General features: G+C 36.3%; 1 protein-coding gene across 9 annotated transcripts in view; it reads right to left on the reverse strand.

Annotated features, from left to right (window-relative positions):
• Positions 1-16,311, reverse strand: part of LOC149779677 (rho GTPase-activating protein 23-like) — a 199,693-nt gene that overhangs the window by 37,187 nt on the left and 146,195 nt on the right. For 7 of the 9 annotated variants that reach the window (XR_016415698.1, XM_089940505.1, XM_089940513.1 and 4 more), the window contains 5 exons: positions 14,523-14,666; positions 9,845-9,955; positions 1,694-1,814; positions 621-789; positions 189-278 (listed from right to left, as the gene is read on the reverse strand). Coding sequence is in view for 8 of the 9 variants with exons in the window: in XM_089940505.1 (XP_089796631.1) it covers positions 189-278; positions 621-789; positions 1,694-1,814; positions 9,845-9,955; positions 14,523-14,666 (635 nt within the window). In the remaining variant the exon portion in view is untranslated. The remainder of the gene's footprint in view (positions 1-188; positions 279-620; positions 790-1,693; positions 1,815-9,844; positions 9,956-14,522; positions 14,667-16,311) is intronic. The other 2 variants (XM_089940506.1, XM_089940508.1) reach the window with 2 other exon arrangements.

Genomic DNA, 16,311 nt, shown 5'->3' on the forward strand with positions numbered 1-16,311 from the left:
TTTTAAGATAAAATTGCAAAGTAAAAAAAATTGGGATGCCTCTGTGAGTTTCAAATGTGCGACCTCTTGTTTGGCAGCCAGGTAAAACAGATAAATATAGGTGTTTGTATACAAGATATGAATTTTGTTGTTATTATTATTATTATCATTATTATTATTTTTCACAAAAGAAAAGGTTAGAGTCTTACCCCACTTGTTTCCTTCTTATCTTTGGTAACATACAAGCAGTGTCCCCTAAGCATGGCCCAGACTGGTTTCCAGGACCTATCACTGGCTCTCTGCAGTAAAAATGTAAATGATATAAAATACATGTGCAAGGTTAGCTCCATACTTGGGATTTGAGTTTGAACCACCTTTCAAGTTCTGACAGAATCTTTATACATGTAACTTCTATAAAAAAATGCTTTGTTTGGTTTGAATGGCTCTTCGGTGAGCACACAAACTGAATATGGGGTATTTGTTTTGGGTTCACTCCTTCAACCTCCTACTGTTATTATCTGCATCATTTTCAAGACAGCTTTTAGAGACAGATTACACTGCACTTGTTGATGGTGATAAGCAACTTTATTTACAGTTCAAGCAAACCTTACACATAGTTTATGATAGGGGAGATAACTCACCCTGCCATCAATCATATCAGTTTTGCAGTGCAGAGGTCCCTCCTTCAACACCTCCTGTAGAGGGCTGGCTGGTTCCATCTTTTCTGTTGCCTCCATGATCTTTGGGGTCTTCTCTCCAAAAAAGTACTTCAGCTTTCTCATGCTAACCTGCTTCTGCATCATTGGCGTCCTGCGGGAGAGATGTACAGTGGAGTAAATGACGAATTGATGGTTAATGGCAAATCATCACATTGAAAGGTTTGAGGCTAAGTGCCTTGCACAAAACCATACCACAGAGGCCTACAAGCCTATCTGGGCAGGGTTTGAATTTGCACCCTTCAGGACAGGAGTCAAGCATGCTACCCACTGAGTGACCATGGTTCAATTTAACCACCTCTCATGTCAATATTTTTTAATCCAGCTTAAATATTTCCCCCAATTCATTTAGCCTTCCTTCATTTATCTCCCTTTATCAACCAATATTCTTCTAACACATACATTCAACAATTTAAACTATATTAAGGGAGGTAAACACTGAGTCTAACCATATTCTTTAGGAACTGGAATGTGCATTGTTGTCCTTTACATAGATTTTGTTATTTATAAAGCCAAAAGAACGAAGTGCCAACTATATGAAATACCATTCTTAGTAAAGAAGAAATAACAGCATGCCAAAGGCTTGGACAGACTCCAGACAGCACTATTTTCATTTAGGACTAATTTATCCCATACTAAATGGTTTTATGGAATTGTATCAATATAATTCAAAATTCATCATTTTATAGAAAGTTTGTAATAATTCTGGCAAATCTGGAATTGTTGGCATCTTTACTACTACAAAAAAGTTTAATTTATTCCTCATCAATAATTTGCTAAAATGTTATGTCAACAGCTAAATTTAAAGATTTGTTTAAAACTGAATGATCCTAAAGTATTGTGACTTATAGAAACAAGAATTAAGGAATACCTGAAGTCAGTAGGTAAAGTTTAGTAGCAAATTTATTTACTGATTGCATTCACTGTACGTTGGGACCAAAAAAACTAAGGCAGACAGGTGAAACTTAGTAATAAATGTATGCCCTGATAGCACTTACTGTAAGTCGGGAGAAGACTGTGGTGATGTCATGGTCATATTGATGACAGACCGGTCCTTGGCCGTGGCCATGAGGTAGGAAGTGCGGCGGTGTAATTTGGTTTCAAGGTCATCTGGGGACACTGAAAAGGAACTATCAGTATATAATAAAGCTTCTTTACATAGGAGGCTGATTGCCAATTTTCCAATTAACTGCATGTCTTGATGCATTTGGAGATTTGTAACTTTAAAGGTGTATTTTACGTGAGTACTCGCTGTAAAATAATTGCAAAAATCCAGATGAATTACTTTTATCTTTTGTTAGCTGAAATCAGTTACTTCCCAACATTCATTTGAAATGAGCAGCAAATACAAGATTCTATTTATCACAGAAACAATTTTTAAATTAGTTTTCTTTAATAAATCTTGTGAAAAATTCAAATTGGTTTTTTCATATGTTCCATCAGAAACTTCTACCTTTAGATGTTGAACTACAGTTAAATAACAATATAATGCCTTAACCCAGCATGACATTGTTACACACTGAACTAGTGATATAACAACTGTTACATGTTGAAATAGTGATATAACAATCGTTACATGTTGAACTAGTGATATAACAATCGTTACATGTTGAAATAGTGATATAACAATTGCTACATGTTGAACTAGTGATCTAACAATCGTTACATGTTGAACTAGTGATATAACAATTGTTACATGTTGAACTAGTGATATAACAATCGTTACATGTTGAACTAGTGATCTAACAATCGTTACATGTTGAACTAGTGATATAACAATTGTTACATGTTGAACTAGTGATATAACAATCGTTACATGTTGAACTAGTGATATAACAATTGTTACATGTTGAACTAGTGATATAACAATCGTTACATGTTGAACTAGTGATCTAACAATCGTTACATGTTGAACTAGTGATATAACAATTGTTACATGTTGAACTAGTGATATAACAATCGTTACATGTTGAACTAGTGATATAACAATTGTTACATGTTGAACTAGTGATATAACAATCGTTACATGTTGAACTAGTGATCTAACAATCGTTACATGTTGAACTAGTGATATAACAATCGTTACATGTTGAACTAGTGATATAACAACTGTTACATGTTGAAATAGTGATATAACAATCGTTACATGTTGAACTAGTGATATAACAATCGTTACATGTTGAAATAGTGATATAACAATTGCTACATGTTGAACTAGTGATATAACAATTGTTACATGTTGAAATAGTGATATAACAATTGCTACATGTTGAACTAGTGATCTAACAATCGTTACATGTTGAACTAGTGATATAACAATTGTTACATGTTGAACTAGTGATATAACAATCGTTACATGTTGAACTAGTGATATAACAACTGTTACATGTTGAACTAGTGATATAACAATCGTTACATGTTGAACTAGTGATCTAACAATTGTTACATGTTGAACTAGTGATATAACAATTGTTACATGTTGAACTAGTGATCTAACAATTGTTACATGTTGAACTACTGATATGATACATTGCTCTAACTCAGTATGACATCATGTGACAAATGGTATATCTACTGATTTCCCAAGAAATGCAGGCACAAGTAGTATAATTTATAATATGATGCTATAAGAAAACTTCATGTGTATCGATAATGTATCCTATCATAGGCTGTGTGATATGTGCTTCAATAATGTATCCTATCATAGGCTGTGTGATATGTGTATCAATAATGTATCCTAGCATAGGCTGTGTGACATGTGTATCAATAATGTATCCTATCATAGGCTGTGTTATATGTGTCTCAGTAATGTATCCTATCATGAATCAGACTGATATGTGGCATTGGTGTATTGTTTCGTCACCATGTCATATAAAAAAATTGTTTCATGATTTTTCTATCTTATGTATCTTCATCCATATCTGATCTCAGATCAGCACCATCTATACCATCAGATCAGCACCATCTACACCATCAGGTCAGCATCATCTACACCATCAGATCAGCACAATCTACACCATCAGAAATGCACCATCTACACCATCAGATCAGCACCATCTACACCATCATCTACCCAATATTGAAAGATCCCTCAGCCAAGACACTGTAGGTCTAAGTTACTGATATTCTGTTTGTGTTTTTCCCCAAAAGAATAAAGATGTTCCTAATATTAGTAGTGGCAGCCATGTCTTATGGCAGATTGCATCATTTGCATCAGTCTGCAAATTCTTCACACTTGGATGCTTTCTAGCCAACTGGTCCAATGCTGTTAATGGGTTTTTAAGAGAAAGTTATTAAAGACTGTTGTGCTTTTAGGTACTGCAGCCATATTTTAAGGCAGTTTGCATCGTATGTAAAACCTTTATGTCACGTTGCTTTGTGTCAAATTATGTTATAAAAGTTCTGAGAAGTATGATTGTATATTTTTAGTAATGGTTGCTATACCTGATAATGTTTTCTGTCAAATTCTGTTTCAAGATTTGTGACAAGTTGTTTTAAGGTTTTTCTATTTTTGGTTGCAGCAGCCACACCAGAAGGCATCCGTTCAACAAATCTGAAAGGCCTTGATGTGATATTGCTGCCTGTAAAATTTGGTCATGTGGGTTTTGAAAAGAGGTTGTAAAAACCTCACTTCGCTTTCTGGACCAGCAAACTGCGAGGAATGATACAAATTTCTGTTAAAGTCGAACTTCATCTTTAAAGATGTTTAGTACAGTCTGAGAACTCATGGTTTTCAAACTTACTTCATACTGTTTTGTATCAATTTGGGTGCAACTAATTTTGTAATCTATGTCATCTTTTATGCTGAATTCTCTTTTGACTAAAAGGTTTTATTAATACAGTGGTCCCTCACTATATGTGTGTGTGTGCTTTAGATTTTTAACATAGCTTTAAAAAATTTTTAGTGTGGCAGTTTATAGTGATGTCTAGCACTGGGGCATCATGTCTCACCCAGTCATATTATCCTGACATCAGGTTGTCCAGTCCTAACACTAACCTCTTAATGCTGAGCACCAAGTGAAGCAGCTATCAGGACCATTTTTTAAAATCTTTGATATAACTTGGCTGTATTTCTAACCCACGACCTCCTGCATCCGAGGTGGATGATCTAACCACTAGGCCACTAAAGCAGTCCAGTCCCTCATAATAAATGTCATCAGTGTACTGCTACCCTCATAATAAATGTCATCAGTGTACTGCTACCCTCATAATAAATGTCATCAGTGTACTGCTACCCTCATAATAAATGTCATCAGTGAACTGCTACCCTCATAATAAATGTCATCAGTGTACTGCTACCCTCATAATAAATGTCATCAGTGAACTGCTACCTTCTTATAACAGACGTGGCAATAGATACCATTAAAATGGTTACACACCTCATAATAAATGTCATCAGTGTACTGCTACCCTCATAATAAATGTCATCAGTGAACTGCTACCTTCTTATAACAGACGTGGTAATAGATACCATTAAAATGGTCACACACCTCATAATAAATGTCATCAGTGAACTGCTACTCTCATAATAAATGTCATCAGTGTACTGCTACCCTCATAATAAATATCAGTGAACTGCTACCTTCTTATAACAGACGTGGTAATAGATACCATTAAAATGGTCAAACACCTCATAATAAATGTCATCAGTGAACTGCTACCCTCATAATAAATGTCATCAGTGTACTGCTACGCTCATAATAAATGTCATCAGTGTACTGCTACCCTCATAATAAATGTCATCAGTGAACTGCTACCCTCATAATAAATGTCATCAGTCAACTGCTACCCTCATAATAAATGTCATCAGTCAACTGCTACCCTCATAATAAATGTCATCAGTGTACAGCTACCCTCATAATAAATGTCATCAGTGAACTGCTACGCTCATAATAAATGTCATCAGTGTACTGCTACCCTCATAATAAATGTCTTCAGTGTACTGCTACCCTCATAATAAATGTCTTCAGTGTACTGCTACCCTCATAATAAATGTCATCAGTGAACTGCTACCCTCATAATAAATGTCATCAGTGAATTGCTACCCTCATAATAAATGTCATCAGTGAACTGCTACCCTCTTATAACAGACGTGGTAATAGATACCATTAAAATGGTCACACACCTCATAATAAATGTCATCAGTGTACTGCTACCCTCATAATAAATGTCTTCAGTGTACTGCTACCCTCATAATAAATGTCGTCAGTGAACAGCTACCCTCGTAATAAATGTCATCAGTGTACAGCTACCCTCTTATAACAGACATGGTCATGGATACCATTAAAATGGACACACACCAAATTTGGGTCCCTGGCCAGTGAGAACCAATTTAAATATGATTTAAATGACTAAATATCTTGTTCTTGTCATGAAAGACTACTATGACAGTCTTATCTGACACAATCATTCACAGCTGTCACTTATAACACAGGTCACTTTTTGGGCTCCTATGAACAGCGTTATTAAAGCAACTACTGTAACTTGTGGTTCATTATTGAGAGGGCCATTGTTTTTTTATAAACAGGGATCACTGTACCTGGTGGTTTGTTATTACAAGGGAACACTACATGGTGGTTTGTTATAACAAAGGAATACTGTACCTCGTGATTTTTTTAAAAATGGGAACACTGTACTTTGTTGTTTGTTATTAAATGGGAACATTGTACCTTGTGGTTTTTTATTAAATGGGAACACTGAACCTTATGGTTTTTTATTAAATGGGATCACTGTACCTTGTGGATGTTTTTAAAAGAGAACACTGTACATTGTGGGTTTTTTTTAAAATGGGAACAATGTACCTTGTGGGTTTTTTAAAAAGGGAACACTGAACCTTGTGGTTTGTCATTAAAAGGTAGCACTGCACCTGTTTTTTTTATTAAAAAGGAACACTGTACCTTGTGGTTTTATTAAATGGGAACACTTGTGGCTTGTTATTACAAGGGAGCACCATATGTTGCAGTTCATTAATAACAGGGTGCATTGTATCTTCTAAGTTCATTATTAACATGGAGAATGGACCTTGTGGCTTGTTATAAACAGGAAATACTGTAATCTAGGGTTAATTATTGAGAATGAGCATAGTACCTAGTGGTTAATTATTGAGAATGAGCATAGTACCTTGTGGTTCATTACTGAGAATGAGCATAGTACCTTGTGGTTCATTATTGAGAATGAGCATAGTACCTAGTGGTTAATTATTGAGAATGAGCATAGTACCTAGTGGTTAATTATTAAGAATGAGCATAGTACCTTGTGGTTCATTATTGAGAATGAGCATAGTACCTAGTGGTTAATTACACTGGTCAACAGTGAAATCATTACTGACTTGAAAAGGCCCTAATCTGTAGTATTTTGGTGTGCCGAACACGAATATAACCGTGAAAAATTTGTATTGGCTCTCGTTTTGAAGATATTCATATACCTCATTTTCTATGTTTCACTGTGTAAATTTCTCCAGTAGGATTGCAGCAACATCCGGAATAATGATGTAACATTGCATAATACCATCATGCTCACATCATCCACAGTTGATTGCATCATTTTCTGATGCAATGCAATACTAATGCCATGCGGCTGCTGAAGTAAGTTGACGTCAGCAGTGTACTATACATGTGTAGGCCTATTATACTAATGCCAGGCGGCTGCTGAAGCTGACGTAAGCAGTGTACTATATAAAGCCCAATCAGATAGGTTCAGCATTTAAAATATTTTAGACGTTGTGCGATACAGTTCAAGCTACTGTTACATAAAACTTATTATTTTATCCATTTACGTACAATAAAGAACAGTAATGCCTCGAAAGTGTGTTAATACCGCGGACAATTTTTGCTATATTTGTGGGGAAGTGACATTTGCCAACCAGAAGAAAAGTATCAATTCTCAAGTGAAGAAGGCATATCATCTTTACTTCGGATGCAAGGTTGGTGACCAAGACAAGCCTTGGGCTCCGCATATATGCTGTGCTACATGTACAACACAGCTTTCACAGTGGTTGAATTGCAAAAGGTCATCAATGCCGTTTGCAGTCCCAATGGTGTGGAGAGAGCCAAGCAACCACCTAAATGACTGTTACTTCTGCTTGGTTCCTCCTCTTTCCGGCGGAATAACGAAGCGAAAGAAGTCGAGAATAGTCTACCCAAACATTCCGTCTGCATTGAGACCAGTTCCACATGGTGAGGGACTTCCTATTCCAGAACCTCCAGCAGAATATTCTCTTGATTCATCTGACGAAGACAAAGGTGAGTCGACCTGTTCTTCTCCTGGTCCATCAGCATGCAGTGATCCAGATTTTCACTGTGGTGCATCATCAACCCCACACAGAATAACACAGGAAGAACTAAATGACCTGATTCGTGATTTGGACTTATCAAAGAACAAGGCAGAATTGCTAGGATCAAGACTCCAACAATGGAATCTTCTAGAAGATGTCACAATTACTGCATATCGAAAGCGCCACCAGCAATTGGAGCCTTTCTTCAGAAAGGAAAGTAATCTGATATTCTGTTCCGATATTGAGGGCCTCATGAATGCTTTAAAAATCACTCATGACCCACAAGAATGGAGACTATTTGTGGACTCTTCGAAACTGAGTCTCAAGGCTGTGCTTTTGCACAATGGAAACATTCTTCCATCTATTCCAGTAGCGTATGCTGTCCACATGAAAGAGACATATGATAACTTAAGGCAGCTACTGAATTCCATTGAGTATAACAAGTACAGCTGGCACCTCTGTGGTGATTTGAAGGTAGTTGCCCTTTTAATGGGACTGCAGCAAGGATATACAAAATACATGTGTTTCTTATGCGAGTGGGATAGCCGAGCAAGGGAAATGCACTACATGAGGAAGGAATGGACTCACAGGCAGAATGTAGCCATTGGAGAGAAGAATATCCAACACCCAGCTCTGGTTGAGGCTCAGAAAATCTTGCTACCACCCCTTCACATCAAACTAGGTTTGATGAAGAACTTCGTGAAAGCCATTGACCGGACTTTGCCAGCATTCCGATACCTGCATGAAAAATTCCCTCGACTCAGCGAAGCAAAGATTAAAGAGGGAGTTTTTGTGGGTCCTCAGATTCGAGAGCTTTTCAAAGATGACCGGTTCAACAACTTGCTGGAAGGTGACGTGAAACAAGCATGGAATGCTTTTCGCCTAGTTTCTACAAACTTCCTCGGAAATGTTAGGGCAGAAAACTATAAGGAACTAGTAGAAGACATGTTGATGAAGTATAAGAAACTTGGCTGCAATATGTCTCTAAAGATTCACTTCCTTCATTCCCATTTGGATTTCTTTCCTAGCAACTGTGGTATTGTTAGTGATGAACACGGCGAACGTTTTCATCAAGATATCGCAACAATGGAACAAAGATACCAGGGAAAATGGTCCACTACAATGCTGGCTGACTACTGCTGGACACTCCTCAGAGATGCTCCCGAACAGCTGTACAAGAGACAGGCGAAGAAATCTAAGATGTAGTCAATGACTTGATTTTTTATAGGTAGGCTATTACAGTTGACCTTTTACTATTGGAATGCATTTCGTTATGTAAACATTAATTTCTTGCAGATTACAAAAAAACTAGAGCCAATTTTGCAATTTGACTGTCATATTCGTGTTCAGCACATAAAAATTGATAAGAATTGACTAATTTTATTTCAGTAACATGACTTTTGTAAAAATTTGTTGTCCAGTGTTATTGAGAATGAGCATAGTACCTAGTGGTTAATTATTGAGAATGAGCATAGTACCTAGTAGTTCATTATTGAGAATGAGCATAGTACCTTGTGGTTCATTATTGAGAATGAGCATAGTACCTAGTGGTTAATTATTGAGAATGATCATAGTACCTAGTGGTTAATTATTGAGAATGAGCATAATACCTAGTGGTTAATTATTGAGAATGAGCACTGTACCTTTGGGTTGTTATAAAAAGGGATTAGTGTACCTTGTAGTTCATTATTATGAGGGAGCACTGTACCTTGTAGTCCATTATTATGAGGGAGAACTGTACCTTGTAGTTCATTATTATGAGGGAGCACTGTACTTTGAGGTTCATTATTATAAGGGAGCACTGATGTGGTTTACTACTATGAGAAAGCAATGTTGGAGTTTGTTATAAACAGATTCCAATGTACTTTGTACTTACTCTCCTCCTTCTTCCGGAAGCGTACAGTAGAGATAATGTCCTGGTCAGGTGTAGCACTGACGGAGGAGTCTGTTACTGACAGACCTTCATTTGGAGCAGAGGAAGTTACTACTGAAATGGACAAGTCCACAAATATGTAAAACTGAATAAAATTATTGTCAGATATATATCAGAAAAATGAAAATTCTGGCAAAAGTTAAACTTTACTAGACATTAAAAATGCTGACTTGGTTATCTTCAGACTGGATTGGCAATAATTTAATCTGTATCTGCAGAATATTAATTTAGCATGCAGCAACAATAAGGCCACACAAGACAGCTAACTTAATGGTGTTAATGGTGCTCCTTGACAATGCACCAAATAACATCAGCCAATCCAATTTACAATGCACCAAATAACATCAGCCAATCCGATTTACAATGCACCAAATAACATCAGCCAATCCAATTTACAATGTACCAAATAACAAAAGCCAATCTAATTTACAATGCACCAAATAACATCAGCCAATCCAATTTACAATGTACCAAATAACATCAGCCAATCCAATTTACAATGCATCAAATAACATCAGACAATCCAATTTACAATGCACCAAATAACATTAGCCAATCCAATTTACAATGCACCAAATAACATCAACCAATTCATTTTACAATGCACCAAAAAACATCAGCCAATCCAATTTACAATGCACCAAATAACATCAGCCAATCTGATTTACAATGCACCAAATAACATCAGCGCAATCCAATTTACAATGTACCAAATAAAATCAGCCAATCCAATATACAATGCACCAAATAAAATCAGCCAATCCAATTTACAGAGCGTGTAAAATATGGCACTTCAGATATCTGTTGTAGAGCAGTGCAAAGTCGTTACTGGTAGACTGAAAATGATCGACTTTTACTGGAAAGATATAATCTGTTGTGAAGACTTCATTTTTGCTATTATTCAGCTTGCATACAAAGCTAAGCAGTATTCTCATTATCAGCTTGCAGACAGCTCAATTTTGTTTCCATTTTTACAAATTGTAACAACACACCTGTTGTGCAACATTTCACAAACAAACCCTGTCTCACAGGGTCCTAGTTTTGCTGTTCTGCAACCTGTAAACCCCCCCCCCAAAAAAAATATGTAGTTCTGGTCAGCTGACCATTTCTGTTTTTCATTGGTGATATTAGCACTCTTCCCCTCACCCCAGGGTAAAAAAATTATTTTAAAAAATCACTAAATTGATCTGTACATCTAACTGAGCTGGTTTAGTCCAGAACCTGAAGTGCTTTAAGTACATTTATATACTAATCATTATAATATAAGTAATGTTATATTAATTTCTTTTTAAACTGCCGAAATTGATTGGTGCAGCTAACTGAGGCGGTTCAGCCCAGTACTTGAAGTGCTTAGTACATTATATATAGTGATCATTACAATATATAAAATGTTTTTTTAAAAGAAAAACATTCCCAAAATTTAAAACCAGTGCAATAGGAAACACACATACTGGGGTGGGTTGGTGGGATGGACCCTAAAATTGCAAATTCCATTTAGTTACCCTTATCTAGTCATAAAGCAACACCGGGTTATTTTGGAACCTTCTTGGGTCATGAAACAGCACTGGGACATTTTGTAAATGAGCAATGTATCTCATTCCTGAAATGGGGATGAGTAATTCTGCAACAACAACGGGTATGGAGCCATTGCATAAACAAGTAGTTTTTGTAATCAACTTCCAAAATTAATTTCTGAAACCTAATGGCACTGGTTCAAGCTATAAACTTCAAATCCATCTGTCTGTATGTCAAGAAAGTTAAAAAAATATACTATGTAGGTTGAGAAACAAATATCAAAAACAGGTCATTAAAAAAATGACTGGTGATAAAACAGCCAGAAACAGGCAAAGTCACAAAACAACAGTGTCCTGATACAACTAAGCAAAAAAGAGGAAAACTGCTCAGTTACGACATGGCATGTGGCCATTTTGTGACAAGGTAATGGCTCAAGATGGCAACATAACCAGGTAGATGTTGCAAAATGGCAAGGCCTTGCCATTCCAGGACAAGGTCAAAAAAGAGAAAAACTGTTCAGTCACAAAATGGCCGAGTAATGTTTTGAAATGGTGCCAGTTGCAAAACAGTTCACAGATTATGCCTATTTTAAACACTTTAATATATTTCCTACATTGTTAAAGTCAAATTCTTACAAATGTTACAGACATAAAGTCAAATTCTTACAAATGTTACAGACATAAAGTCAAATTCTTACAAATGTTACAGACATAAAGTCAAATTCTTACAAATGTTACAGCCATCAAATCAAATTATTAAAAATGTTGACCCTATTCCAAGCATATAGTCAAATTCTTTTTTTTTTTAAAATGGTGTCCCTGTTACAAATATAACATAAAAGCCATAAAATAAAACAGAAGCACTATCATGAGTTGATAATAAAAACCAGAGATTAATTTCTCTCTTTCAAATCAATGCTGATAAAGTCTGCTAAAGAAGTTATTATTAAGACTGCCAGTTGAAGCCAGATTATGCTGGGTGGGAGTCTCACCTTTGGAGTTTTGCTGGGAGTGACATCCCTATTTGAGCATAGTTCATGCTTCAATAACTACTGATTTGCCACTACAGGTGTGGTCTCACATGAAATGCATGCAGTCCACTCTCCAATACCTACTCATTCATTATGTATTACCATAACCAGAGTGACCTACCCTAGCACAATATACAATGAATAGTCATCAATCAACTCTGATATAAACATTTGTTCCTCATTTTAACAGTAGTGATCAGAAAGGGCCTTGTGTTATCTAGGATGTATAGCATGAAGAGATCAATGTATATGTACACAAACTGTATACTTATCAGCAAACAAAATGCTTGTTATGGCGACCTTCTTTGGTTATAAGGATAAAGTATTACCAGAGATGCATCCAGCTGATGCAGTCTTTGATTGTGTTTAGTATCTCTCCTGAATCCTCACCAGATGGATCACTTATAGAGTTACTTCTGGAACACTGAACATTATGGTTTGTCCTGATTGAGCTATTTTAGTCTACGTTATTCGAAAGTGAAATATTTATAAGAGTGCACTTTACTTCAAACACAAAATTTTACCACTATCAAGTCAGTCAAGCATGCAATATGGTCACAGTGACCTACTTTGTGATAAGGGTGTAGTGCTTGCTCATCAAGATGTATTCACTCACCATGTTTCATGATTCCGAGTTTTAAGTAATATGCATACAGGGTACCAAAAATGCGTCTGGTCATGAGCTGCGTGCTTGCAAAATGTGAAATATAGGTTGCAGTGACCTTTTGTTTTAAGAGTGTACTAACAGTGATGCATGCAGTCATTCAGTTTGATGATTTTAACAGGATCAGTGCTTAAATCACAAAGTTGACAGCCCCAAAAAAATGATATTTATCTTTTTGATAAAAAAGTAGCAATCTTAGATACATCTCCTCACCAAATTCACAGTAACACATGGCACAAAAAACCTACTGTGTATATAATCACTTATAAATTGAGTGCAACTGCAAAAAAATAGACCCTTATCTGCCACTGCAGAATGCATTAGCAGATTTTGGCTGTAAGTTGTTCCTTCTCCTGATTACTCCTAACAAAATGCATACATCCAAATCTGCCAGCACATTATGAAATGGCAGATCTGGGTCTATTTAGTTTACGGTTGGATTTAACTTGTAAGCAAGTACATACGGTTTTTTGGTCAATTGATTTAAATGCAAATTATATCCATGTATATATAACGTTAACTGTGACACCCACTCCAAAATTTTACATTGGACCTAAGAACTGTTGAGATGAATTCAAACTGTATACATGTATCTACTGTATGTTAGTGGACACTAGTGGCTCGCCCTATTTTGTAATGTTGCAGTAAGACTAATTTCTTATGAACTGATTATCTTCTCATAAGCTGCCTAGGTCATGCAATAAAGAAAAGTATTCTTTTGATTTTTGCAACCCTGAAAGTCAAAATAAAAAGCTCCCACACCAATAGAAGCGGCTACAGGCTTCTTTCCAGATGAAAATCAAATCGTCTGCTTGCACATAAATGCATCACATTAACAATTAGTGAAAATTCATTTATAACAAATTTTATGAAATAAAATTTTGATTTGTAATTTTGCAACATACTTTGAAAATAATGTTCGTATCCATTTACCTGTAATTATGTAGATGTACAAACATATTTTATCAATAAACATTAAATAACCTGTGGATTGGAATTTTCACTTAATTATGATTTACCATAAAGATTCAATAATCATAGCATATCTTAACAGTCAAATGCAAGTATAAAATAAACCAAAGCATCAGTTCTATTTAAAAGAGAACTATCCCCTCCCCCCACCCCATGCCCCACTTTTGGGCAAGTTGGCCAAGAGATAAAAGTTTAAATTTCTGTAAGGACAGAATTACATGGTTTCTCCATGATGAGGAATATAACATAGTACAAAAATGAAGGTTGGGTTTCATTTAACAGAAAAGTGAACAAGAGACCATGTAAAAGCATTCCTTAATAACATATTCAACAACATGGCATTCATGACCCAAAAGAACTGTGCTTTGTTTTACTCCTCATATTTTCTCCTTTACTTACAAATGAGCTGGAGTAACGATCATGCTGACTAGCTGACTTACCTGTGCCGACAGCTGTGGAGGGGGAGTAATGGAAATTGCTACTAGTGCCACTTGCTAAGCTCCCACTTGACCCTGACCACGCAGAGGTGGGTGGGGTGGGGATGGGGGGTTCCGAAGAGGATTCATACCCTGATGATGGAAGGTCTACAATACAATTTGTCATTATGTTACAAGCAGCACTAATGATGTCTACAAGCCACAACATTTATCAAGCAAAATAACAATGCTGTATATCTAGAAGCTTTCATTTCTGACCAAACAGTCCGATTTTACAATGTTTACCATTGCATACTGAGAGTCTCTACTATTTAAGGCCTATCACACATTTCTGTACACAATTTTATGCAGATTTAACTAATTAGGCAGAATGCTGTAGTTTTGTGTCACGAGGTTGTACCATTGTTCCATTGCCAGCGATGTCATCACGGTTCCTAACAGATCCAAGTAGTGGCTATTAAGGACAAGAAGAAAGATGAAGCTTAATTTACCAATTAGACATTCTAAGCAGCATTACAAAATATGATTCAAAAACTACATTTTTATACAAGATTATTTTAATACAAAACATCAACTATTTAAGAACTGGAGTTTGTATCCCATTTTAGGTTTACACATAAAAAGACCTGATGAAGCAATGAAATTTCTTTAGGATAAGTTTCAAATTTGGTAAGAAAAGGGAGATTAGAGGCAAAAACATGGAGTTTGCATCTGGCTATATAACTCTTCCCTTCAGATCTAAAATACGGGTCTAAACATCACACAAAGGAAACTTTTGAAGACACACATTAGGTTTCAGTTTAAGAACTGGGAAAAGAGAGGAATGAACAAAAATGGGGTTCAGTTTGAGCTCTGGAAAAAGAAGGGCCTGGTGGTGAAAAACATGTGTCCAATAAGTAGAAACAAAGAAATCCAGTTTGTAATCATCGGTTGATGTGCAGGCAAATCAGCCAATCCAAAACAACTTTGTTTACATATCCAATGAACTGGTGATAAAAGAGTCTGAATCTGATTTGCTTGTATTCAAAAGAAAATATAAGGAACCTGTTTTCTACCCCAATTCCCAGGTGAAAGAAAATATAGACTTTTGGCCTTGCCAAGTTGAACACCACATAATGTATACCAAATCATTTAAATTGTCGATGATGGAGGGTAAACTAACACAGTATCAAGAAGCACCAATACAACTAAAATGGAGCGTGTGTGTGTGTGTGTGTGTGTGATTTGGATTTTTAACGAAGCTTTAACAATTTTTCAGTCATATCACTACAATGTCTACATTGTGGCAGTTGATAGTGATGTATAGCACTGGGGCATCATGCCACAGACATGTAGAGTGATGTCCCACCCAGTCCCATTATCCTGACAGCAAGCTGACCAGTTTCCTGCTTTTGATGGAAGTTAGAGCTTCCAGTGCAAATTATGTTCTATACTTCCTGCCACTGTTATCTTTCCACAACATGATACTGAGGGCCAACCTATGTTGAAACAAGTGGCTCACTACCCAGTGGTTTAACCTATGTTGAAACAAGTGGCTCACTACCCAGTGGTTTAACCTATGTTGAAACAAGGAGCTCAGCATCCAGGGTGCAGACCCTCAACAGACAATAATTTTTGTATGTAACTAAGATGGCCTCATAATCCAAACAAAGCATGACAAGCAGAGTTTATGCAGGGTTTTGAAATAGACTGGGCACATTTCCCCAAACATTTATAGACTGGGCACATTTCCCCAAACATTTATAGACGGGGCTGCTTAAATGCGAGTCCAGCATGGGCAAATGAAAGTCCT

The sequence above is a fragment of the Sinohyriopsis cumingii genome, chromosome 17 (genome assembly GCF_028554795.1).
Source record: "Sinohyriopsis cumingii isolate HCF-2022 chromosome 17, ASM2855479v2, whole genome shotgun sequence".
In the NCBI taxonomy this organism is placed as follows: domain Eukaryota; kingdom Metazoa; phylum Mollusca; class Bivalvia; order Unionida; family Unionidae; genus Sinohyriopsis; species Sinohyriopsis cumingii.